The sequence below is a fragment of the Anabrus simplex genome, chromosome 5, assembly GCF_040414725.1.
Source record: "Anabrus simplex isolate iqAnaSimp1 chromosome 5, ASM4041472v1, whole genome shotgun sequence".
NCBI classification, from domain to species: Eukaryota; Metazoa; Arthropoda; class Insecta; order Orthoptera; family Tettigoniidae; genus Anabrus; species Anabrus simplex.
The window spans coordinates 82,513,648-82,541,395 of NC_090269.1; the positions used below are offsets into that span (position 1 = coordinate 82,513,648).

Sequence of the window (27,748 nt, forward strand, 5' to 3'; positions counted from 1 at the left end):
CGGATGGAGGTGGTATGTGACTTAATGATGGCAGCCAGTATGTTGGAGTACATCTGATTGTCCCTGATATTAAACGCATGGTTTGGTTGAGCTGAGTATCAACAAGCTTAACATGAGCGCTGATTATCCAGATTGGAGCACAATTTTCAGCCACGGGATAAACTAGTCCAAGGGCAGAAGTCCGAAGTGTAGAAGCTGTTGACACCCACGAAGTGCCGCACAGTTGCTGCAGGATATTATTTCTGGTTCTGAGTTTGGCGGCAGTTCTGCTAAGATGTTCTTTGAAACTTGGAGTCCTATCTAGAATGACTCCTAGAAATTTTGGATGCTTGGTATGTGAGAGTAATCTGCCATCAAAGTGAACTTTCAGTTCTCTATTCGCTTGTTTATTGTTGAGATGGAACGAAGCAACTACTGTCTTTGCTGCGCTTGGCTGTAACCTTCAGTCACGAAAGTATCGTCCCAAAGTAGACAGGTCTCTGGTTAGAATATCCTCGGTAACTTCGAAGTCTATATGGCTGACAGCAAGGGCCCAGTCATCTGCGTACCCAAACTTCCTAGATGTAGTCTCTGGAATTTCTGCTATATATAAACAGAACAAAAGGGGAGTCAGCACAGAACCTTGTGGGAGACCATTATTAAGATTCCTCAGTGAGCTCATACTATTGCCCAGGAAGTTTCTATTACTGAGCATGTTGTTAATAAGATTTCCAATGTGCAGGCATGGAATGATTCGTAGAAGTTTGAGAATCAATCCTTGTCTCCACACAGTATCTATCATATGCTGCTGTTAGATCAACGAAGGCAATTGAAGTTTACTGGTGTTTATGAAAATTAGCCTCTATGAATGTTGTCATAGAAAGGACCTGATCTGTACAGCTTCGGTGCGGGCGGAAGCCAGCTTGTTCAACATGTAAGTTTTTGAAAATGATATGACAAATACGGTTATAAATAATTCTTTCCAAAAGTTTATAGATCATGCTAAGCAGAGCAATAGGTCTATAGCTTTGAGGTTCATTGTTAGGTTTGCCAGGTTTGAGAATAGCAATGATTTTTGCCCTCTTTAATTCATGGGGTATATTGCTTGATAGAAGAAGTCTGTGAAAAATTTAGCTAACCATATTCTAACATTTTTACCACAATTGAGAAGGAACTCTGGATGAATATCATCGAAACCTGGAGCCTTTCCTGCTTTCACATCTTTAAGTGCTATTGTAACTTCTTCTGGAGTGAATGGAGTGGAATATTCAGAATTCGAGGTGCATATTTTCTTGAGCTCTCTTAAATTCCTTCTTAACTTTGATCGTGTGTTGTTTATTTTGAGGAGCTCATGAAGTGTTGACTATGTTGGACCCAATTTGATTTGGTGTAACAGCACCGTTAGTACGGTGCGATGGTTTGCCTCCACCAAGTTTCCTAAGGAAAGAAGAGGCCTTTCTACTTGATTTTTAGAAGTCCACGGATTATTTATTTATTTATTTATTTATTTATTTATTTTCCTTAAACTGTACATGTACAATTTAGCGGTGGTAGATGGAGAAATGGCAAGCCCCACATACACGGAAGTGCCTCCATCCCCACATGTATGTGTACATAAACTCTGCTGAGTATTTACATATAAATAAATAAATAAATAAATAAATAAATAAATAAATAAATAAATAAATAAATAAATAAATAAATAAATAAATAAATAAATAAATAAATAAATAAATAAATAAATAAATAAATAAATAAATAAATAAATAAATAAATTAATAATTGTACCGATGGTACACCCTCTCCGCGCACTTAAACTGAGCACCTTTTAGAAGGCCATTTGCAACGTGTACTTCAAATTGTGTATTGGAAGAAGTTTGAACGTTTATCGTCAGGTGTCTCTACAGTCTACTTATGAGCCCCCTCTGGTGGGAGGATGGACAATTAATTTTTAAGACAGTTTTGGTTTTCACAAGTTTACTAAACTGAATTGATTGTGGATTGTTTTTGGTGTTATAATGTTGCTAGCACTTCTACATCTTCGTTACTTCTTAAAATGTTAGCCAATCAAAATTTTGGGATATTTATTAAATCGACCAATCGCAATTGGGGTGTGTACAGGGCTTCGGCCCAGAGAATTCTGGAATCTTCCTCTCCGCTATAAAAGCTGCGACCTTTTGGGCCATGTGGTCTTTTCAATCGTTCCAGTCAAGAGGTTTAGAGTGTGGCGGAGGCAGGGGGAAAGTCGGAAGGCCCACCAGTTCAAGGTAATGGTAGACATCTTTTAAACATGGGATAGTCTCAGAAAGCTAACTTGAGGGGAAGGTTTCAAAAATTCTTTCTTAATGTAAATTTTCAAACAAGTCTAAAGACCTTAGTCTAACTTAGGGAATAAAGAGTGTGAACCCTCTTTTATTCCCAGTTCCCATTCAACTTGGTATTAGGGTGACTATAATTTCGTAAAATAAGCTTCAATAAGCAGCTCTTATGAAAAATGGTTTGTTAACACGAAGAAGGATTTGCAAGAAATGAACATCACACATCAAGACATCCACAATAGAACCACCTTCAGAAACAAGTTACACACATTTAAGGGTTTCCTAGAGCCAGAAACAGCGACCAAGAAGAAACAACAATGGACGGCTGAAAGAAAAGAAGCAGCAAGCAGGAGGATGAAGGAGTACTGGCGCCAAAGAAAGTTTAAATCATGAGGAGTTATTTACGTGGTCCACAGCTGGCCAAAATCGATAGAAGAAGAAATGTAAATACCTTGAGGAATGCATCCAGGACAATGGACTTGACAAAGAGGCCATATCAGCAAGAATCAAGAAAATGGAAGTCACTTTCCAAACCACCAGCAACATATCCAACAAAAAGTGCTTTTCTCTGAACACAAAATTTCGTCACTACAATACTGTCATCAAACCAGTATCGCTGTATACATCTGAATGCCTTATCCTGTCCCAGAAATGTTTGCTTGGGGATTTTGAGAGGAAAGAAAGAAAGATCCTACAGACCATACTTGGCCGAAACTACAAGAATGACATCTACATTATAAAATCTAGACAAGAAATATACTCTAAGGTAGAGAAGATCACGGACACAATGCGTAAAGACCGAGTTCGCTTGTACGGTCATATACGACGGATGACCGACTCTCGATGGACGAAACGTATCTTCAGTATATTTGACTCAAAACCAAAAACGGCAATGCCATGGTGTGTTAATGTCAAGAAAGATCTTAAAGAACTGGGCATACAAGCAGAAGATGCACAAGACTGGAATGTTTTCAAAGCAGCCATCAAGACTTTTGGGACATTCCGGGACGAAAAACGGGTAACTGCTGCTAAATGGACAGAAGAACGTCGTACTAAACAGAGTGAGCTAATGAAGATGATGTGGATCAAGCGAAAAGTGAATAAATGCCAGATTGTAAAGTGAGGCTTATCGTGGTCCCTAGTTGGCCGATTAGCAAAGCTGAATGAATGAATGAATGAATGAATGAATGAATAATAACTATAATGTTTAGTTTATAATTTCAGTGCTGTTCGTTGTGCTGTATATATTTGTAATTTTTAATCCCTAGAGGGTCCTTTTTGGCCCTTCACTTTTTTATAGCCGATACCGGTATTCTTCAAGAAGTCCGGACTGTTTTTCGTATGCGTAATATTAGAAGGGCCTAATAAACTCGTAACTTCCTTTCGTTAATAGCAAGTGCATTCACACTGGACAGTGTAGTTTTATAGATCTATTGTGTGCGATAAAGAGACTCGTCATGTATCTGGTTAGAAGTAATATCACCCTTTGACACACTCTAGACTTGGTAATAACTTTCTGTATCATGAAACTCTAGTTAATTGGTATCACCTTTGTGATCACCTTTCCCCGCTGCGACTCATATTACGAGCTTCTCTTCTGTTTAAAGCGTTGACAGAAGACAGCAAAACCCTTTTACTTTATTACCTTTAACTAAATTAAAGTCTCTGTGTCTGCATTCTATTAATACTAGACTTTCTCTCTTTCATTTCGAGTGGGGAGCAGACTATTGGAATGGAAGAAATAAGGCACGTAAAATGATGCTTCTTTGCTTAAATTACAATTAATAATATTGAATGGTACAGGGGATGTAACAAACGATTTGATCTATTGCCTAAATTTGTTAAATGAGTATTCTAGTTACAAGCATGGCCACCTCCGTCTCTTTAACATTTTTTCGGAGACCAAAAACCTGTTTTATACATTTATTACCTGCCTTAATGTTTTGAACACAGTTTCTTAGAACGATAAGAATCATATTTTCATATGATATTACAATAGTTAAATATAAAATAAATGTTGAAGTATGGAGGTGACCATGTTCGTAAGTAAAGAATGGAGTTCGCCACTTTTAACTTCTTGTGACTGGACTCAATGTAATGTACTGATTGAGCACTGTACAAAGCTCAGTAATGCTAAAATTTATGATAGTTGCTTCCAAAAAAAAACCTTTAAACTCAAATTTAATGAAGAAAATATTATTGAGACAAATTTAAGAAAGTAGATCTTTAATACATTCTACGATAGTTTCAGTTTGTGAAAACTCACAATTACTTAAAACAGCTTCAAAATCTCGATCAGTATTCTGAATGAGATAATCACAGGATCTTCAGGTACCTCTGGTTTACTGTCATTTTCGTCACTAATCTTTTTAAACTATTTTAGTGTCTCACTTTTGTTTCCACTCTTCTCCATAATGTTTCTGAAGCAAATTTGTGACACCTTGTATCTTCAATGGCTTTACTCTGATCTTCTTCTTGTTTTCTTACCGTTTTTCCCCACACGTGTGGATTTGTCCCTGTTTTACGGCTGGATACCCTTCCTACCACCAACCCTATATGGAGGGATGTAATCACCATTGCGTGTTTCTATGGTGGTTGGTAGTATAGTGTGCTGTGTGAATATGAGAAACAGAGTGTTGGGACGGACACAAATACCCAGTCCCCGAGCCAGAAGAATTAATCAGAAGCGATTAAAATCCCCGACCCGGCCGGGAATCGAAACCGGGACCCAGTACACTGACCATTCAGCCAACGAGTCGGACAATGGCTTTACTCTAATACCAGGAATTAATATTCTTTACGATTTACGTCAGTCGGTTATTTACCTTGATTTTGTTTGTAACTGACAAAGATTGCGTTATCTCCAAAATTATAGTCGAGATCCCCCTGACTGTGACTTTGACTTCCTTGTAAGCACAAGTGTTTTAATTAAAAAAGATTTAAAGTTAAGTGCTCCAAGATCTTTTAGACATGTTTTAGCCACAGCTTTTCAGTCAACATTATTCCAATTCGTTTTCAGAGTTTTCCCACTCCATGTTTCCTAAAAACTGTATGGTAGTCTTCTAATTGAATCCACTGTGGATGGGACCGGTTGAATAACACCCACTGTATCCCCTGCCTGTCGTAGGAGGCGACTAAGAGAGGCCCCAGGGGCTCTGAACTTTGGAGGGTTGGTTAGCGATCACGGCACTCCGAGCTGAATCCTGGCATTGCTTCCACTTGCTTACGCAGGCTCTTCACTTTCAGCTATCCTATCCGACCTTCCTTGGTCAACTCTTTTTCTTTTCCGAACCCCACGGTATTAGGTTGCGAGGTCTAGGGAGTGTTTCATTATCACGGCTCTTGTCTTTCTTTGGCCGATACCTTCAATTTTCGAAGTGTTGGATCCCTTCCATGTTTTCTCTCTGAATACTGTTAATAGAGGATGGTTGCCTACTTTTACTTCCTCTTGAAACAATAATCGCCACCACCACAACCACCACCACTCTCCTAATTGAACAATTTTCTTCAATTTCTTTAAATCTTTCAATTGTTCCAAAAACTCTATCACTCGGCATGAAAGAATGGCCAGTGACAGACAAAAGCAATTTACATCTTCCGAATGTTTGGAGAAGTACGAGATAACCATGAAAGGCACATTGTCAAAACTCTTATTGTTAGTGTTCTTATTTTTGTCCCGGGCAGCCATCTGCGACAGGGTGTACAGTGTGTACATTATTGAAAGGACCTGAATTTGCTTTACTCTGTAGTTCATTAAACACTGCGGAAGCCACTTCATCAGACGACTTTTTCATTTCGTGCTACGTCCAAGAGTATGTACACTGCTGTTTGTAGAAAGTGAAACACTCAGAAGCAATGGTCTGAAACACGCCAAAATTAGAGGACGTGTAGAACAGTGGAACCATAATAAGTGGTTTAAATTGCAGAGAGATGGCGTGCACGTAGACCCGGCAGTGCCCTTCTGTGTGTGACCGGCCAGGGCAGTGTTACGCAACGCTCAGTCAGTGCGGAGCCGTCATACGAAGTGGAAACGTGTACCTCAGTGCCACTATGCTTTGCCGACATCACAGGAGGGAATATCAGCATGTGAGTGCGTTCGAACGGGGTAGAATGATAGGGCTCCGGGAGATGGGTCTGTCGTTCCGTGGCATTGCTGCTCGAACAGGGTACGCTGCTCCAACTGTGAGGCATATGTGGGACCAGTGGAGAGAAGAAGACCGTACACAGCGCCGACAGGGTACTGGACGACACAATGTAATCACAGCGCGAGATGACCACCATCTTGTCCGCTTGGCCGTAACGAACAGAACAGCTTCGTCCATGGTGTTGGCTCGACGTTGGAGCACTGCAACGGGTGTGGGGATGTCTGCATCGATGGTTCGACGCTGTCTTCTGAGGGCCGGACTGGTGGCACGCATGCGATTGCGCCGGCTTCCATTGACCAGCAACCACCAACGCTGCAGACTTCAATGGGCACGTGAACACCGCCACTGGCGTGCTGATTGGCAAAATGAAATGTTTTCGGACTAGTCCCGCTTCAACTTGTCCTACAGTGATGGCCCCATACGCGTTAGACGCCACCGTGGTGAACGCCATCGGGCAGACTGTATTGTTGAGTGCCACAGCGGACAAACGCCAAGTGTGATGGTTTGGGGCGCAATTGCCTATAACATGCGATCTTGCCTCCTAAGTCTTGAGTGCAATCTGAACAGCTACCGCTACATCAGGGAGGTTTTACAGCCCGAGGCACTGCCCCTCCTGCAGGCCATTCCAGACGCTATATTCCAGCAGGACAATGTCCGGCCGCATATGGCGAGGAATGTGCAAGCCTTCTTTGAAGAACAACGGATACCACTGCTTTCCTGGCCTGCCCGTTCGCCGGATATGTCACCCATTGAACATGTCTCTGATATGGTCGGTCGGCAACTTGTTCGTTCAGGTTGTCCTGCAGCCACTGTTGATGATTTATGGACGCGCCTACAAACTGTGTGGCAGAGTATTCCCCAGCAGCATATTCAGGCCCTCTTTCATTCCATGCCACGACGTCTAGCGGCTTTGATTGCAGCGCGTTGTGGTGCTACGCCGTACTGAATTTCCACGGTCACCGTGCATGTACAGGTCTGTAATTGTAATCATTTGTGTCTTGCATGTGTAATTAATTGCATTGTGATCACAGCTCGCGGTCTTGATGTTTAACTTTCAACAAACAGCAGTGTAGAAATATTCTTTATTCCCAACGTCAATTTTCCAGCAGAATGTTCAGAAACAACAGTGAAATTGTTGCAATATAACTGTCGGGAATAGCATGCATTTTGATCAGGCAATTCGGTATGAATAAATTCTTTGCATGTCGAATGATATGATGTATACTGTACGTCAGGGGTTTCTTGTTTTAGAAGCTTGGAATATCCTATAGCCTGCACTGTGTGCAGGTTAGCTATAGGCAAGTAGAGCAAACGTCTTTGGATGTTGATTTAAAACTGACAGTAAAAGTGCAAATACTTTCCGGAACAGTGATTGTTTAACTTTAAAATCATCAATCATCAGATACTGATTCTTGGTGCATTTTCCACATTCTAGCTACATTCAGGTTAGAGTCCAAATAAATACGAACACTAGTCGATGTGTAACCAATTCCTTTTACGCTATAATAAAAATATTAACAACTGCTACAAAATTCAAGTACAACAATCGTTAATATCACACAATATCAACAGCAACCACTGCTTACTCCAAGTTCCCATGAACACCCATGCCAATCACGTGATTAAGTCGAAACTTATGACTGATCGATGTGGAATTGGTCGATTTTGTTACCAGTGCCTTAAAGAATTGGACGTTTCTGTAACTGCTTTGCTAGTACTAAATTAACACTGATCTGGCCGATTTTGTTACTAAGAAACCTCTGGTCTCTGACACTTTTCAGGAGAACATGTGCCATCCATGGACGTTCGTACCCGCCATGGCAAGCCACGAATAAAGTTGTTCAACTCAACAATTATCTTACTCCCAAGTCTTCCCAGCCTAAACTTTGCAACATTTTTTAAACGCCCAGAACAAATCGAGCTGCTTTTCTTTGGATTTTTCCAGTTCTTGAATTAAGTAATCCGGGTGAGGCTCCCATTCACTGGAACCATACTCTAGTTATGGTCTTACCAGAGACTTATATGCCTTCTCCTTTACATCCTTACTCCAACCCCTAAATAGCCTTATAACCATGTGCAGAGATCTGTACCCTTTATTTACAATCCCATTTATGTGTTTATTCCAATGAAGATATTTCCTTATATTAACACATAGGTAGTCCGGCTCCATGGCTAAATGGTTCGCGTGCTGGCCTTTGGTCACAGGGGTCCCGGGTTCGATTCCCGGCAAGGTCGGGAATTTGAACCCTAACTGGTTAGTTCCTCTAGCACGGGGACTGAGTGTATGTGTCGTCTTCATCATCATTTCATCCTCATCATGAAGCGAAGGTTGCCTACGGGCGTCAAATAAAAGGAACTGCACCTGGCGAGCCGAAGTCCTCGGACACATCCCGGCACTAAAAGCCATATGCCATTTCAACACCTAGGTACTTACACTGATCCCCATAAGGAAAACAAAGCCCATTCCTTTCCAGTCTTAACGCTTATTCATCTCAGTATCGCTAAGAACTATGTGTTACTGCGATGATATTCCACTAGCAAAAATAAAATCTTTTTTGTAGGCGGCAAATGTCTTTAAAGCACGGTCGAGGGCAGTCATGAGTATTTGATAAACATTCGCAGTCAGGTCGAACATTTTCCATTAGCGTCCTCTGTTACCTAGTACTTGTAATTCTTATTGCCTCTCTGACACTCGTTATTGTAAGGTTCTTTCTTGTTGAGAACTAATGACATTCTTGTCTGTGAGATCCCCGCACCTGGTGTCCAATGAAATATTTTCAGCAAGTTCTGTAGAGAAATAAAAAAGCGCAGAGAAGTTATCTGACGAGCAGGCAGTCAAGCTCAAATCTTACAGCCTCCGTTGACAGTTGTCCGTTACCAGAGATTTATGTTCTCTTTCACTAAAGCAGCTTAGTACTTCGCTGCGCTGCGAGCCTCTGTGGGGGTGCGATCGTTTCCATTGTCGAAGTTACTGCGAGAGCTGAGCAGATCTAAAGTTGCTGTTTTGTAATACCAGACTTTCAGTAACTTAAAAAAGATGACGGTAGGCTGTCACTATTGCAGAGTTCTGAGGCTTTTGTAGACTTATTAAAGTAAAAGAGAAATATTATATTATAGACTGTTATGCCTTTCAGCGTTCAGTCTGCAAGCCTCTGTGAATTTACAAACCGTCGCCACGATCCTCTATTTGCAACTAGTGCTGTGGCCACATTTAGTTCTATACTTCTTATCTTTAAATCGTTAGAAACTAAGTCTAACCATCATCGTCTTGGTCTACCTCTACTTCTCTTACCCTCCATAACAGAGTCCATTATTCTCCTAGGTAACCTATCCTCCATTCGCCTCACATGACCCCACCACCGAAACTGGCTTATGCATACAGCTTCATCCATCGAGATCATTCCCAAATTAGCCTTTATCTCCTCATTCCGAGTTCCCTCCTGTTTGTACCATTCTCGCTACTTTCATGTTTGTTACTTCTAACTTATGATTAAGATGTCCTGAGTCCAGTAGAACATGGTACACTTGGAATGAGAGTAATATATCGGTGTAGTGTAGGTCTGTGATATGAAAAATAAGAGACATACACATACGTAATGTAAAAGTTACTTATTGTAAATTGTTTTCGCTGTTTCCATTTCTCAAATTAACGTCTATTACGCTATTTTCGTTTCATTTATTTTATATCTTCACCATTCACTTTTCTCGTTTCAACTCTTCCTTTTACGCGTTTTTGCCGAATCCTATTCAAATCTTTTCTTTCCATTATTAAATTTGTTATTCTATACCAGGGCCTCTCAGGGTACATGCACTGTGCACGGTGCAAAAGACGACTTCGCTTGGTTGACCAGAGTGCAGACCCCCACTCCTCGATTTGGAGCGATAGCGCTTACTCTCTCTTTCCTCACGCCTGTCTCGCTCGCTCCCACTGCCTCTCTCTTTCCCACCTGCCCCGTAGCGCTCCATATCCGAGCTGAGTTGAGCCGAGTAGAGCCGAGCTTAGCCGAGCTTAGCCGAGTAGCCCAGAGACGAAGCGTTGGTCGGAGCCAGCCGAGCGGGACCGATGCACAGTCCACGAAGCTCTTGCGCCTCGATTTGCACGCGTGAGATTTTGGGCGTTTGAGAGGCCCTGCTCTATACAACTGACCACGATGTATTCACAACAACAGCTAACCTCCGACTGAGCGCGAGAGTCAACACAGTGCCATCATATGAGTGTGACGTCACATATTTAGCACAAATTTGCCCCACTTTAAAGCGCCATTTAATAAAAACTACTTTTCAATTCTATTTTTTTTTTTGCAACAGGTAGCCTTCTCTTTTATTTGTCAATTGAGACATTCAACATAATCGTAAGTTAAATACTGTCAGCGAGATACTCGTTCTACCCAAAGACTAAAATCGTCTTACATTTTTTTCATTTACCTGTTGTCGGGGAAAATACGTCTACTTTAAATATACTGTTATTACTACTGTCTGTACACTTCTCACACGATATGTTTTTAAACAGGGGATCTTCATCCGTACAATACCTTTATCAATCAAACGACACAAACATATAATCGGAAATTTTATTATTCGAATTTACTCAATCTTTTTAAAGGTACTTTTACTTATCCCAAATATGAGCCACCAAGGTATTAAAATCGGACATAATTGTTTTGTTAAGATTACGATATTTACCATATGTTTATAATTTTTTTCAAAAAATATCATTTTATTATAATAGATAATCTCAATATCCTTCCAGGATGTTATAGGAAGTGTACATAGGACAAATTAGACGACTGCCTGTGAATGACGACAACGTTACTCGACGATCTTTGTCCTAATATTGCAGTCCATGAATAGACAATATATATACATTTTTTTGCTATTTGCTTTACGTCGCACCAACACAGATAGGTCTTATGGCGACGATGGGACAGGAAAGGGCTAGGAGTGGGAAAGTAGTGACCATGGCGTTAGTACAGCCCCAGTTATTGCCTGGTGTGAAAATGGGAAACTACGTAAGCCATCTTCAGGGCTTCCGACATTGGGGTTTGAACCCACTATCTCCCGAATGCAAGCTGATAGCTGCGTGACTCAAACAAACAAAAGAAATATGTGATATATAAATGGCTCATTTTTCACACTCTGAACTTATACTTTACAAAGATTTATCGCAGTATACCTCAATTAGGCTTCAAATATTTCAGAAGTATCTCCACAAAAATACCATTATTATAATAGAAAGCTAATTTTAACAACCATTATCTCTCTATATAAAAGGCTAACTCCTACTGGCTGTAATCAACGCCCAGTCAAAAACTACGCGATATAAAGAAATGAAATTTTGGGGTAAGTTACATTTATCTTACAGTGTAGGTGCTCACTAAGGGAGGATTTTTGGATATTCCAATGCTAGGGGGGGTGAAAAGGGGGGGGGGTGAACAGTTTAAATGAATACATCTATATCCTAAAAATGTAACACTTTACAGACTCTACTTCAAAAATAAATAAATGCGTTGTTTTTGTTTTCGGAAAATTCCCTTGGGGGGGGGGTGAAAAATGGTGAAATGTGGGTTCAATACATTTTATTAGAATACTTATATTTAAAAAACTGAATAGGTTACTGACGTGAAAATTGGTATTTTGAATTTTCATTAAAAATAAAGAAACAAATATTTTATTGTTTTCGGAAATTCCACTTAAGGGTGGCTTGAAAAGAAGTGAAATAGGGGTTGAAGTATGTTTATTATGATACTTATCAATATAAAGAAAATAGTAATAACCGTGTGTCTGTACATTGACTATATTGGCGAAATTATCGTACTGTTATCCGTTTCAGTTGTAATAAAGGCAATTTTTTTACTCAATTATAATCATTATTATATTTCTTTTTGCCTGAATGCTAGATACTCATAAGTTTTTTGTTTGTATTCTTTTTATATCTTGCTTAGTAATTTTCTATGGCTGATCTATAGCCTATATTATTTTTTCATTAGTAGCATTAATTTTAAATTGTGTTCTGCTTCTTTTTACTATTTTTTACAACTTGCTTTACGTCGCACCGAGATAGATAGGTTTTATGGCGCCGATGGGACAGGAAAGACCATAGGAAGGAAGCGTCCGTGGTCTTAATTAAGGCACAGCCCCAGCATTTGCCTTGTGTGAAAATGGGAAACTACGGAAAACCATCTTCAGGGCTACCGACAGCTGGGTGCATCTCCCGGATGCAAGCTCACAGCTACACGCCCTTAACCGCATGGCGAACTCGCCCGGTTTTCTTCCTATTATCGTTACTATTGTTATTATTTGTGTTTTATATATTTAAGTTTTAAAGTCTATATGTCATGAAGGAACGTAATAGGGCTCAGGTCTGTGTATCTACATACTATCAAATAAATAAATAAATAAATAAATACTGTAAATAAATAAATAAACAAATATATCTATTAATAAAATAACATGTCCTGACTGACTGACTGACTGACTGACTGACTGACTGACTGACTTATCATCGCCGAGCTAAAACTACTGGACATAAAGAAATTAAATTTAGGAGACACATTTATACCAGAGTGTAGGTGCGCATTAAGGGAGGATTTATAGATACCCCGTCGCTAAAGGGGTGAAAACGGGGGTGACATTTTAAATATCTACATCTCAAGAACATAAAAGCTTAGAGACGTAAATTGTGGTATTTGGAATCCCATGAAGGGGGTGAAAAAAGATGAGACAGGGATTGAATAACTCTAATGAGGATACTTATACCTCAAAACATGAAGATGTTACAGGCATGAAAATTGGTATTTGGGATCTCCTTTCAAAATAAAGGAACACGCACTTTTTGCTTTTGGAAAATCCAACAAACTTGGGTTTGAATAGTAGTGACAATGGGGGGGAATTAAAAAAAAAGACTATATCTACAGTATATCTCAGAAACGTAACACTTACTGACGTGGAAATTGGTATTTGGAATCTCCTTTAAAAGTAAAGAAATATATATAATTTGTTTTCGGAAGATATACCGGTATACAGTATATCTAAACAAAAACTTAACGTGTTGCAAACGTGAAAACCGGTATTTTTAATCTTTTAAAAATAATGAAACATGTATTTTTTGTTTTAGGAAAGAACACGAAAACACTTATCCTATCTGCATTTTCTGTTCGATACGCAGTTATCAAGGTACTCTCTTTATTTCCAGGCCCTGCTCAAGATCTCTTCAGCCTTCCTCAACAAGAAGATTCCCAACATTCCCGACATCAAGACAGAGGGTGGCGAAGAGAAATGGTGAGTCTCGAACGCTAGAAATGTAATTATTTCCCACTTCTTGATGTTAAAGCTACCAGGAATACTATTTCTTATTAAAAGGTTGATATTTTTTACATGTACGGAAACTCGGTCCGTTCAACTTCATAAAGTATTGACTGAAAATGATGTGATGATTGTGATGATGATCTGCAAAGTAGAACTTGTGAGAATGTATATAGATCAATACACTACGTTGATTGTTATAAGACTGTAACAAAATGAGTTCCTTCTGAAGTGTACAATTTCAGTGTTTCAGTAACATACTCCCGGCATGATAATCTATTCTAGTGACTGCTAACACTTCACGCATGACACTGCAACAGGCGTGTTCATACGGATAACATACATGCGTACATGTTTTGCGTTGCCAATATTTTATTACGCATGGTACCGTCAGCTCCGACCACTGGTTCCGGAAAAAAAAACATGGTTTTAGATTAGTCAACTTTTCGTCCAAAGGCATTGAAAGTAATGGTGATCATAATGAAGAAGGGAAGAAACATTTTCTTTATGAATTTGTCACAGATAACATTTTTCCTTTGTTCAATATGTGGTATGTGGTATAGAGCCTCCGTAGCTCAGGCGGCAGCGCGCTGGTCTCTCACCGCTGGGTTTCGTGGTTGAAATCCCGGTCACTCCATGTGAGAATTCTGCCGGACAAAGCGGAGGCCTAACAGGATTTTCTCCTTGTACTCCGGTTTTTTCTGTTATTTTTCATCCCAGCAACACTCCCCAATATAATTTCATCTCATTAATCATTAATTAATCATTGCCCCAGAGGAGTGAGACAGTCTTCGGCAACCGGCACCATTCCTACCCCCGCTGCTAGATGGGGGCTTCATTCATTCCATTACTGACCCGGTCGAATGCCTGGAAACAGGCTGTGGATTTTCATTTTCATTTCAAATACGAGTATGTGGTAAGGCTAAGGGAAGAATTCATTATTTTAAATATTCAAATCAATCAATCAATCAATCAATCAATCAATCAATCAATCAATCAATCAATCAATCAATCAATCAATCAATCAATCAATCAATCAATCAATCAATCAATCAATCAATCAATCAATCATCATGAAATTTTTATTCGTTAGTCACTGACTGATTATTTATTTATTATTATGTGAATTATTTATTGAAAATAAAATTCCGAGCAAAATCTTCGGCCCAGTTAACGAACTGTACACAACACCTGGAGGATTCGCAGTTATCAATATGTTAGAGCTATTAATTACAACAAATTGGCGGTAGGATGTCATTATTTTAATGGCCGCAGGGTTTTGAGGGTTTTGTAGGCTTTTTTTATTAGAAATAATAAAAAAATATTATGTGGATTATAAATTTTATTTAATAGTTCGTGGTACACTTCGAGTGTGGGTAATAACTCGCTGTAGTATGGGCCCGTGATATGAGAAATGAGAGATATAATTTAAGAGTTCGGTACTTATATTACGAGTAAAAGTAAGATTAAAAAATGAATTGCTCAATGAGAAAATCAAATGCCGTTCCATTTCTTTCTTTCGCCCATCATGATGATTGGCACATCAGTATCAAACTCGTCGTCATCATTAATCTTGATTCAGAGTAACGCACGAGTGCACTAAAGAGAAACATTTTCAAATCGCCAGAATTGATGGAAGGATGAATATATACGAAGGCTAATATAAATCAAGAACGTCCGTTAAAAGTTACGTCTACCATAACCTCCAATTGAGAGCGCGAGTCAACACAACGCCATCTTATAACAGAGTGTGTGACGTCACATATTTAGCACAAATTTTACCTTATTTTGAAGCGCTATCTCGTCAAAACTACGTTTCATGTTTTCATTTCTTTTTGAAACAGGTACCCTCCTCTCGTATCTGTCAATTGAGACATTAAACATAACGAGAAGTTAAATACTCTCGATGATATACGCAGTCTACCCAAACGCTAAAAGCGTCTTAAAATTTTTCTTCCAAGTTCCCGTTGGCGACGAACGTACTGTAAGTCTACGTTAATAGAAAAGCAGTTGTAACTGCTATAATCCAAAGGAGACGTTAAGATGGTTTCACCATATTTTTTCGTGGCGAGAGCTGAAGTGAGCAGTCCCATCAGAAATCCATCTTCCACGTGCATTTCTCATCCCAGTCTAATACTAGTAAGTGGTCCGGCTCCATGGCTAAATGGTCAGCGTGCTGGCCTTTTGTCACAGAGGTCTCGGGTTCAATTCTCGGCGGGGTCGGCAATTTTAACCAAAATTTGTTAATATCGCTGGCTTGGGGACTGGGTGTATGTGTCGTCGTCATCATCATTTCATCCTCATCACGACAAGCAGGTCACCTACGGGCATTAAATCGAAAGGCCTGCAACTGGCGAGCTGAACTTGTCCTCGGACACTCCCGGTACTTTAAGCCACACGCCATTTCATTTTTCTAATAAGTGGAAGTCAAAGTGTAGGGGTGGATAAAGGTAGGTTTAGACTGAAAGCAGAAATGAATTTATGTCCGGTTCGTGCTTGGCTGAAGGGTTAGCGTACAGACTTTCGGTTCAGAGTACCTCGTTCGGGCCGATGTTTTTAACTGCGTACAATTCGTTCTTCTGACTCAAGCACTGGACTAAGTACAATTCATTCTTCTGACTCAGGGACTGGATGTTTTATGTTATTTTTATACACATTCCTTCATCTACGTACACCGATGAGCCTTTGCATTACGAACACCGCCCCAACCATCGGTCCGTGGTCAAGTCGCTTAAGTACCCACGTTTACCCCTCACTGGTCTGACGTGAAGAGGACAGATCAGCGGGCTATCTGAGGAGCAACCAATCAAAACGTGCAATGTCCATTAATGCATATTTTTCAGGAGAATCGAAAATCCGATATTTCCTAAAAGTATTCAATAAAGTGTAATGCAGTTTCACAGTTAGTTTATGGCATGTTATGTCATGTTGCAGAAGAGATCAATAATTTATTGGGGATGTTAGAAAGTTAATTTATATTTTGGACAACATACATTTTTATCTATTTTATAGCACATTATATGTTTTGATGAATTTACTGTAATTTAATCATGATTAATTCCCTTTAATTTTGATACCTGAAAATTATAACTTACAAAATTCGAATTTCAATCACTTCAAATTTACAGTGCCTAATTTGAACAGTATAACATTAATATCTACCTGAAGGAATTCAACAAAGACCAAAATTATTTAAAAAAAAACTAGTTTAGTAAAATCATTTCTTATAAAACCAAACCAAACCAAACCCCATGGCACTACAGCCCTTGAAGGGCCTTGGCCTACCAAGCGACCGCTGCTCAGCCCGAAGGCCTGCAGATTACGAGGTGTCGTGTGGTCAACACGACGAATCCTCTCGGCCGTTATTCTTGGCTTTCTAGACCGGGGCCGCTATCTCACCGTCAGATAGCTCCTCAATTCTAATCACGTAGGCTGAGTAGACCTCGAACCAGCCCTCAGGTCCAGGTAAAAATCCCTGACCTGGCCGGGAATCGAACCCGGGGCCTCCGGGTAAGAGGCAAGCACGCTACCCCTACACCACGGGGGCCGGCCATTTCTTATAAACAGAATATTATTGTCTATAATAGGCTATATTTATTACATTTTATGCAGTTCACGTTGTTCATTTAAACAGTTACATTCAGTATGTTCTAGAGCGATGATGTTGCATGGAACCTTTAAAGCCCATGAAAATATCAAGTTTTTGTTCTTCTTTCCAATCTTCACATAAATCTTAAAATGAGAAATGTCTTCATATTTTCCCCTTTCTCCTCCTTTATCTTGCTTGATAATGGCAGAACAGGTCTATCAGTTGCAGAGAGCATCTTGCGTCCTCGTTTTTCCAATGTTGTGAGTGATTTAGAAGGGCCATAAAAGTAGCAATGAATTTCCATTTTAAATTTTACATCCTGATCACCGAATCCGTTGAATTTTGACTTTTTTCAGTGTGATTCTTTTTACTTCACCATCTAAAATGAAAATATGTCATTGGTGGACATTATACGATCTGATTTAGTCACCCGCGTGGACAATATACGATTTATTTTAACCGCTCACTTTCATGATATTATTTCAATGTTACAGTATACATATAGATAAAATTTGAATGCGTGAATATATGGAGCACAATAAATACTCACTGAAACTTCATCAAACTCATTATCTTTGAGCCGCTCGTGTCATGACGCGGTAACGCGTCGTAGATCACGAACTGACAGGCCCAGATGTTCGCGATATAGTGATCTTTCATTGTAGTAAAACATCATTGGTTGGTTGATTGATTGATTACCGAGCTCGATAGCTGCAGTCGCTTAAGTGCGGCCAGTATCCAGTATTCGGGAGATAGTAGGTTCGAATCCCACTGTCGGCAGCCCTGAAAATGGTTTTCCGCGGTTTCCCATTTTCACACCAGGCAAATGCTGGGGCTGTACTTTAATTAATGCCACGGGCACTTCCTTTCCACTCCTAGCCCTTCCCTGTCCCATCGTCGCCACAAGACCTATCTGTGTCGGTGCGACGTAAAGCAACTAGCAAGAAACAAATGATTGATTGATTGATTGATTTATTGATTGATTTATCGATGTCATGTGTTCTCCAGAGAAGCTCGGTGAGTCGACCTACGTTTCTGGGCGCGTGTGATAATAATGATGATAATAAGGGAGCAAGAGGGTGAAACCCAGTGTCAGCACAAAAAAATCTTAAACCAAGGTTAGTATATAACAGGTTACCCACAACGGCTGGCTTGCGGTCATTGGCTGTTCGAGCGTGACGTCACACAGATACCTGCTCTCTGATCGCGGGAGCGTTTTCGAAAGGAATTTAGTGATTGCGATATGTTTTAACCGAACAATTATTAGCTCGTGTGTCCCCTATACCTGCTCAGACTGATTTTGTAAATAGTAGATAACGAACACAATAATGTACAATACAACAGCTAATGGTGTCACAAAACCGTGGTTATTGCTAATAGGATTTTAGTGGCCATACTACGCTATTGAATCCAATGAAGTATTCTGAGTTAAACAAAACTGAGCATTAAATGTGACCAATAAACAAGCAAGCGAACAAATGAACGAACAAACAGTTCTCTTATGGTAATGTGAATCTTATCTTGTTTTATGCTACGCATAACACCCAAATTGCTAGAGGGAACAGCGTCTCTGTTAAGCACACGTTTGGGAGGAAACCCCAACAATTCTCCCTTAAGATCTCTTTCAAAATCGCCATCAGAAAAATGTTCGGAACACATCCGGCACGAATCTGCATTCCAATTTCCATCACGCCTACACCTTTGGATCCACTTCTTCCTTAGTTAGTCATTTTTTTTAAAACTGAAGTATTTGATATGACTTTTGAAGGGGTCTTTCCTGGTTTTCACCCGGCTGTTATTGCACACAGCAATCGTACACCTCGTAACCAGGCATGTTGATATGCAACCCTAGATAAATCAAGTCGAACACAAAATGACACTGTCATAAGAAAGCAGATATTCACCACGACTAGTCATAGAAAGCACCATGGAACTATAAAATCAAAACTGCACATATTAAAAAACTCACACACTACTCACATACAGTATTACTGCACAGACTTTTAGCGAGACTGGTGGTCAAGGTTACTAAGCTTGGCGATGGGTAACTGGCTGACGTCATAACCGAGCGGAGCCGAAGCCCTCCGAACGCAGAAACCCCTGTTCTGGGCAACCTGGCATATACTAACCTTGATCCTAAACAACTAGACTTTAGTCCCCATCCGGCGGACGAATCACCAACAGGACCATATATGTCCTAATTTCATATGGACACTGTGGGTTGTTTTAGAATTCATCCCAGGCTTTTGTTACATAATCTAGTGATTAAAAATTACATGCCACCACCTCTCCTACCCTGCCGGCCATCATTCTGTCACCAGGATAATTTGATTTGCGAATTGGAAAAAATACGAAGAAAAGCAGCTCGATTTGTTCTCGGCGATTTCCTTTAAAGGAGTAGCGTTACAAAAATGTTACAATGTTTGGACTGGGAAGACTTGGGAGAGAGCAGACGAGCTGCTCGACTAAGTGGTATGTTCCGACCGGGAGAATTGGCATTGAATCACATTAGCACATGAATAAGTTTGGACGGTGTATTTAAAAGCAGGAAAAATCACAATATGAAGGTAAAGTTGGAATTCAAGTGGAAGGATAATTGGAATTTACCGAGGGACATGTTCGATAAATTTCCAAATTCTATAAAATTATTTAAGAAAAGACTAAGTTAACAACAGATAGGGAATCTGCCATCTGGGAGACTGCCCTAAATGGAGATCAGTGGTGACTTGTTGATTCTCATGGTGATTATTTTTTCACCAACGGGACTCAAACTATCTAACCACGGTGTCAGATCATACGGATTTCACACCTTAACGATCACGGCCACCAGGCAGGCAGTAAAACATTATTAATCTGGTTTAATTTGGGGGTTGTGTTGTCCGGATCAATAAATGTCCGTATTGATTGAAACAACCTATTGGTTATTCACAGGCCTGGTACACCTGTGTATTGATACTGTTATGTAATACGGCTCATGTCATTGGCAACATACACTCATTGCGACTTGTAGTTGCAGCGAAGCGCGGGCGAGTACCACTAACCCTGGATGTTCCATCTATCTCCGAAGAGATAGATGTTTTGTGTCGTACCGATACCGGTGCGCTATTCCTCGCTCCTCTGTCGGTCTGTAGTGAGTGTATGCAAGTTGTGTGATATTGTGTAATTTTTAAACTAGTTTATTTGGTTTTGTTACAGTTAGAGTGCGGGTGAGTGGTCACTCATCCAGCGAGTGACCACGCCCGATGTTGCTTCAGTGTGTGTCTTCAATGTATGTATGTTTGTGTGCGTTGATGTGTGAGTGTCCGGGGATTGAGCCTCGTTTTGTGTTGGTTGACACAGCATATTAATGTGTACGCTGTGGCTTGCCCTGTATGGTACCGGGCGAGTTGGCCGTGCGCGTAGAGGCGCGCGGCTGTGAGCTTGCATCCGGGAGATAGTAGGTTCGAATCCCACTATCGGCAGCCCTGAAAATGGTTTTCCGTGGTTTCCCATTTTCACACCAGGCAAATGCTGGGGCTGTACCTTAATTAAGGCCACGGCCGCTTCCTTCCAACTCCTAAGCCTTTCCTATCCCATCGTCGCTATAAGACCTAACTGTGTCGGTGCGACGTAAAGCCCCTAGCAAAAAAAAAAATAGCCCTGTATGGTTAACCGTACAGGGTTTACCTAGCAAAATGTTGCGTTAGGAAGATTGCAACGCTTGCACCGTATGCTATGTCCGACTCGTTGGCTGAATTGTCAGCGCACTGGCCTTCGATCCAGAGGGTCCCGGGTTCGATTCCCGACCGGGTCGGGGATTTTAACCTTCATTGGTTTATTTCCAGTAGCCCGGGGGCTGGGTGTTTGTGCTGTCCCCAACATCCCTGCAACTCACACACCACACATAACACTATCCTCCACCACAATAACACGCAGTTACCTACACATGGCAGATGCCGCCCACCCTCGTTGGAGGGTCTTCCTTACAAGGGCTGCACTCGGCTAGAAATAGCCATACACAATTATTTATTTATACTGTATATTATGTTGCAACTTATTTATGTAGTATAGATAAGTATCTGCGGGTGTAAAATATGGAAGAAAAATAATTTGGAATTTGCAGCATTTAGTTCGTCTATGCGGTGCACCCGCCTCGGTTTCCGTGAGTTCCAGTGTTTCTGGCTTAGGTGTTAAAAGTTTGAGGAAGGGAGAACTTTACATGGTAGCTTGGCGGGTAGGGGTGTTGTGGTTGTGTTAGTATGTCGTGATAATTGGGATTGGGTTCTGTCTGATCTGGTTCGTGAGTAGGTTTAAGAGTAGGAGTTGGAGGAAGTTGTGGGTGTCTTGAGTTGACTGGGGGAGAGGGACTAGTGTAGGTACTGGGTTCGATGGGGAATGGACATTGAGGCGATTTGATTAAGGTTTAGTAGGGGGCGGAGGATGAGTGTTTGGGTTCGTGAGGTGTCGCTGTAGTCTGTAGTTCTTTTTAGCAGCCTGTTTAAAATAAGGGCAGCCAGGATACGAAGCGGCGTGACTGCCTTGAATACCACTAACGAGAAATATAACGCACTTAATAATACACGGGAAATAAGTAGTTGCCTCTTTCGTGCGCAAAGGACATATTTTCCTTGCACGAGAAGTAATTTATTACAAAGATTGGATTTTTGTAAGAGTAAGGGAATTCTAAGGACAATTTTAAAATTTTCTGTGCACAGTGAATGAAAACCTACAACCTGTTTTCCCGTTAGTGACCGGGTCAGGAATGGAATGAATGAAGCGGTGAGGATAGGAATTGTGCCGGCTGCCGAAACCTGTCGCACTCCTCTGGGGCAATAATTAGTGACTGACAGATGAAATGAAATGATAGTGGAGAGTGTTGCTGGAATGAAAGATGACAGGAAAAACCGGAGTACTCGGAGAAAAACCTGTCCCGCCTCCGCCTTTTCCAGCACAAATCTCACATGGAGTGACCGGGATTTGAACCACGGAACCCAGCGGTTAGAGGCCGACGCGCTGCCGCCTGAGCCACAGAGGCTCTATGTGCAATCATTTGTATAAATATGTTTGCATTTGTTGCCTTTGTCATACATTCTACTTTTATGCTACCGTGTATCTTGTATGAGCAATCTGAACCCTATATTCTCTTTGTATGTAAGACTAGCGCCGTGTATTTTAATTAAACGGAAATAATGGGAACCTGCTCTATTGGATTCACAATATACAGTACTCTCCAGAAACTACCTATTTTCCAGTATTTGTCGTTTTGAAACTTATACATATTCGTTTCTTGTGGTATTTATTTTAATAAAATCGTATTTCGGTAAGGCTTACGTTCCGTAAACAAATGATACATCATAAGAAAGTGATGTATTGATTTCCTAGAAGTAGCACACGATTCAATCTTCTGAAGTGTTTAAGAACTCTATACCAAATTGTCAAATTAAATCCATATTTCTCCTTCACTGGATGTTTTTCAGTCAGATGATAACGTCTGGACTTCCAATTGACCTCAATAGAGTTGTCATTAAATTAATGTCCTTGTTTTTTACCTTCCTAGCGTCTTTCACCAGTTTTATAGTTTCTGATAGGATAGCGTCCGGCGCCTTCGATCTACTTCGAGTTCATCAACTTTTATAACAGTGCACTAGACAGCACTTGTCTCAAGACACATAGCTCTCTAAGAGAGAGAGATTACCTACCAGATAAATCATACCGCTTGTTTTGTATGTCCTGTGACCTGCAAACTTGTGACCTGCAAACTTCACTCCAACTTCTGAACGAACTTTCTAAAATTACATTTAGTACGTAGGTAAATCGAACTATGTATTAAAAGTTCGTGACAACTCAACTTAATAATCACCATCATACACCAAAGGCTAAGCCTTGTCACTACAACTATTCCCCTCATAATCCTGCTGTTCTCTTCACTTCCTTGTAGTCTTTACATCCCATCAAGTATGCTTTCCTTGCTCTACCCCTTCCTTCCTTTCCTAGTACTTTTCCTTCAAAGACGTTTACTGGGAAGTTATTATATCTCAGCATATGACATACAAGTTATAACTTCCTTCTTTCTATATACTTTATCAGTCTCGGTTGCTCATTGACTTCCTTTGGAACATCTCGATTCGTCTTTTCTTTTTAGTCTAGCGTGTCATCGTCATTTCCCTCCAAATCCACATTTCATTTGCTTTCAGTGAATCTCTTTCCTTTTTTACAATAGTCTAGTTCTCGCAACTATAAAGTAGTACACTCCAGACAAAGGATTTTACAAAAGCCTTTCTTGTTTCTAAACTTATATGGATAATTGTTAAAAAAAACTTCTTTTATTTTGAAAGGCCTGTTTAGCAAGAGCTATTCATCTTTTAATTTTCTTGGTGGATCTGTTGTCTTCAGTGGCAATGCTTCCTCAGTAACTAAAATGTTGCACTTGTTCTACTTTCCTATTTTTATGTTTGTATTAACTCCCCTACCGTCTTTGCCCACAATTAAAATTTTGTTTTCCTTACTATTTATTTTATGAGGAGCTGCGTGGCCGAGGCGGTAAAGGCGTACTAGGTTCGCCCGGAAGAACGTGGGTTCGAATCCCCGTCAGGAAGTCGTAAAATTCAAGAAACGAGATTTCCACTTCCGGAGGTTCACTCAGCCTATACCAAAAATGAGTACCAGGTTAATTCCTGGGGGCAAATGCAGCCGGGCGTAGAGCTAACCATTCTACCCCATCACGTGCCGCGGTTAACAATGGTGGAATCCCTTACCTTCCACTCCTCCAAGGGCCTTCATGGCCTGTACGGAGGTGTCTTTGTCTTTGTCTTTTTTATGTGTGTAATGTTTTAGTGTATCATACAGAACAGTCAACACTCTCTTTAATTCCTTCTCAGATACTACTACTACTACTACTACTACTACTACTACTACTACTACTACTACTACTACTACACTCATATAACGGGAGCTGGGTGTGAGAAACAAAACCACGTTTAATTATTCTGAGGTGCATTTTCTCGAAATTATTTTCTTTTTGTTTCACGAATTTTGCATACTTATTACAAAAGTATATTTACAATATTTGTATTAATTAACAACAACCTGTAGTTGATAGCTCATTTTCTGATCACGAAATATCGAGTAAGTTTCAATAATTTCAGGTTACGAAAGCTTATTTAAGTGGATTTTTTCCAGAAAATATTTCATACAATAGTGTAAAATTTCACAGTTTCCACTAAATCCACAGCTATTTGATCAGTCACTTGACCGGAACAGGAATGGAATGAATAAAGCCCTCCATCTAGTGGCGAGGATAGGAACTGTGCCGGTTGCCGAAGCCTGTCACACTTCTCTGGGGCAATGATTAATGATTGACAGATGAAAGGAAATTATATTGGAGAGTGTTGCTGGAATAAAAGACGACAGAGAAAACCGGAATATCTGGAGGAAAACTTGTCCCACCTCCGCTATTTTTCAGCACAAATCTCACATGAGATTTGAACCCCAGAACCCAGTGGTGAGAAGCCGGCGTGCTGCCACGGAAGCTTTCACAGTTTCCATTATTATGCGAAAATAATGTTACTTCTTCTTGGACATTTGCCAATCGATTGGGGTCGGCAATTTATCCAAATTTTACTGCATAATGCCCTTCCTGACGCTAAGGACATATGTATTCTCTATTGTGTCTTTCTGTGGTGGTTTGTAGTGTGGTATGTCGTATGTAGATGGAAATTATTAAGACGAACGCAAAATCTCAGTCCTCGAATCAAAGAAATGTATCATTCACAGTTTAAATCCCCAGCCTAGGCTGGGAATCGAACCCGGGTCCCTTTGAATGGAAGGACAGTACGCTGACCATTCAGTCAAGGAGCTGGATTTCACCCTACCACATTTACTGATTTTGAACAATGAATAATGGAAAATTTATTACCCTAACATTACGGCAATTATATTTTGCAAATGTACCAAATATGCTAGGTATAATATTTTCATCTTTCAAATCTTTTTGAGTTTTTTATTACCTTATCATGAACAATTTGGAATGTAATTTACCTTTGTTGGAAAGTTTTCTTGCCGGTATTTTACTCGTCAGTATTTGACTTATATAAACATTATTTCAACGAGCATAAGAAGAGGGTAATTGTTCTGGTTTCTTCAGGAAGCAATCCTCGACATCGGTGATAACATTGAAAAATAACCATTTTTTTCCCTTTTCGGACGTCTATGTTCAACTTCTAATAATAATAATAATAATAATAATAATAATAATAATAATAATAATAATAATAATAATAATAATAATAATCTCATACATATCATACAGACTAGTTCGGCTGTCCAGTGTCCAGACAAAAATAGCTGAAAGGCGAGAAAATCTACGAAGCTTCTGGAAGTTTGCATTCAGCTAGTCCTAATCTCAAAAAATGCAGGAATGCTTTAAGAAAAAATCCCATGGTGGTTCCAAAAAGGGGAATATACCGATAAAAACGGCTATTGAAACATGTGTCCTTTCCATTATCGTGAAAAGTTAATAAGTTACTTTTCATTCCCTTTTACGCGCACATGGATGAGAAACCTGTATGTTACAAGGTTTAATTTGTGGCTGCGTATTTAAGGAACTGTTTGTTCGACGACTACCAAACTTTGCTGACCTCTTAAGGAAAATCACATGTATTATATTAACTATCTATCTCCCTTAGTTCATCAACTGTTATGCAAATAGCAACAAATCACATTTAAAATTCAAATTTCTGCCACAACTTGACGTATTATTGTCGCGGTATGAAATTTCGTATGGCTTTTAGTGCCGGGATATCCCAGGACGGGTTCGGCTCGCCAGGTGCAGGTCTTTCTATTTGACTCCCGTAGGCGACCTGCGCGTCATGATGGGGATGAAATGATGATGAAGTCAACACATACACCTAGCCCCGTGCCATTGGAATTAACCAATTAAGGTTAAAATCCCCGACCCGGCCGGGAATCGAAACCGGGAACTTCTGAACCGAAGGCCAGTACGCTGACCGTTCAGCCAACGAGTCGGACATTGTCACGGTAAATAATACCAAACCAAATCAAACCAAACCAAACCAAACCAAACCAAACCAAACCAAACCAAACCAAACCAAACCAAACCACGGCCCATGGTGCAACAGCTTCGAAGGGCCTTGAAAAAAACCCCGGCTCGATTTGTTCTGGGTGATTTCCAACAAATGAGTAGCGTTACAAAAATTGTTTTGCAAAGTTTGGGCCGGGAAGACTTGGGAGTAAGGAGACGAGCTGCTCAACTAAGCGGTATGTTCCGAGCTGTCAGTGGAGAGATGGCGTGAAATGACGTTAGCAGACGAATAAGTTTGAGTGATGTTTCTAAAAGTACATAGGAAAGATCACAATATGAAGATAAAGTTGCAATTCAAGATGACAAATGGGGGCAAATATCATATCATATCATATCATATCATATCATATATCATATATCATATCTCATATCATATCTCATATCATATCATATCTCATATCATATCTCATATCATATATCATATCTCATATCATATATCATATCTCATATCATATCATATCATATCATATCATATCATATCATATCATATCATATCATATCATATCATATCATATCATATCATATCATATCATATCATATCATATCATATCATATCATATCATATCATATCATATCATATCATATCATATCATATCATATCATATCATATCATATCATATCATATCATATCATATCATATCATATCATATCATATCATATCATATCATATCATATCATATCATATCATATCATATCATATCATATCATATCATATCATATCATATCATATCATATCATATCATATCATATCATATCATATCATATCATATCATATCATATCATATCATATCATATCATATCATATCATATCATATCATATCATATCATATCATATCATATCATATCATATCATATCATATCATATCATATCATATCATATCATATCATATCATATCATATCATATCATATCATATCATATCATATCATATCATATCATATCATATCATATCATATCATATCATATCATATCATATCATATCATATCATATCATATCATATCATATCATATCATATCATATCATATCATATCATATCATATCATATCATATCATATCATATCATATCATATCATATCATATCATATCATATCATATCATATCATATCATATCATATCATATCATATCATATCATATCATATCATATCATATCATATCATATCATATCATATCATATCATATCATATCATATCATATCATATCATATCATATCATATCATATCATATCATATCATATCATATCATATCATATCATATCATATCATATCATATCATATCATATCATATCATATCATATCATATCATATCATATCATATCATATCATATCATATCATATC

General features: G+C 39.5%; 1 protein-coding gene across 1 annotated transcript in view; it reads left to right on the forward strand.

Moving 5' to 3' along the window:
• The window catches only part of nwk (nervous wreck), a 1,047,247-nt gene that overhangs the window by 484,059 nt on the left and 535,440 nt on the right, over positions 1-27,748 (forward strand). Inside the window, exon 4 of the mRNA XM_068227774.1 lies at positions 13,635-13,720. Coding sequence (XP_068083875.1) covers positions 13,635-13,720 — 86 coding nt within the window. The remainder of the gene's footprint in view (positions 1-13,634; positions 13,721-27,748) is intronic.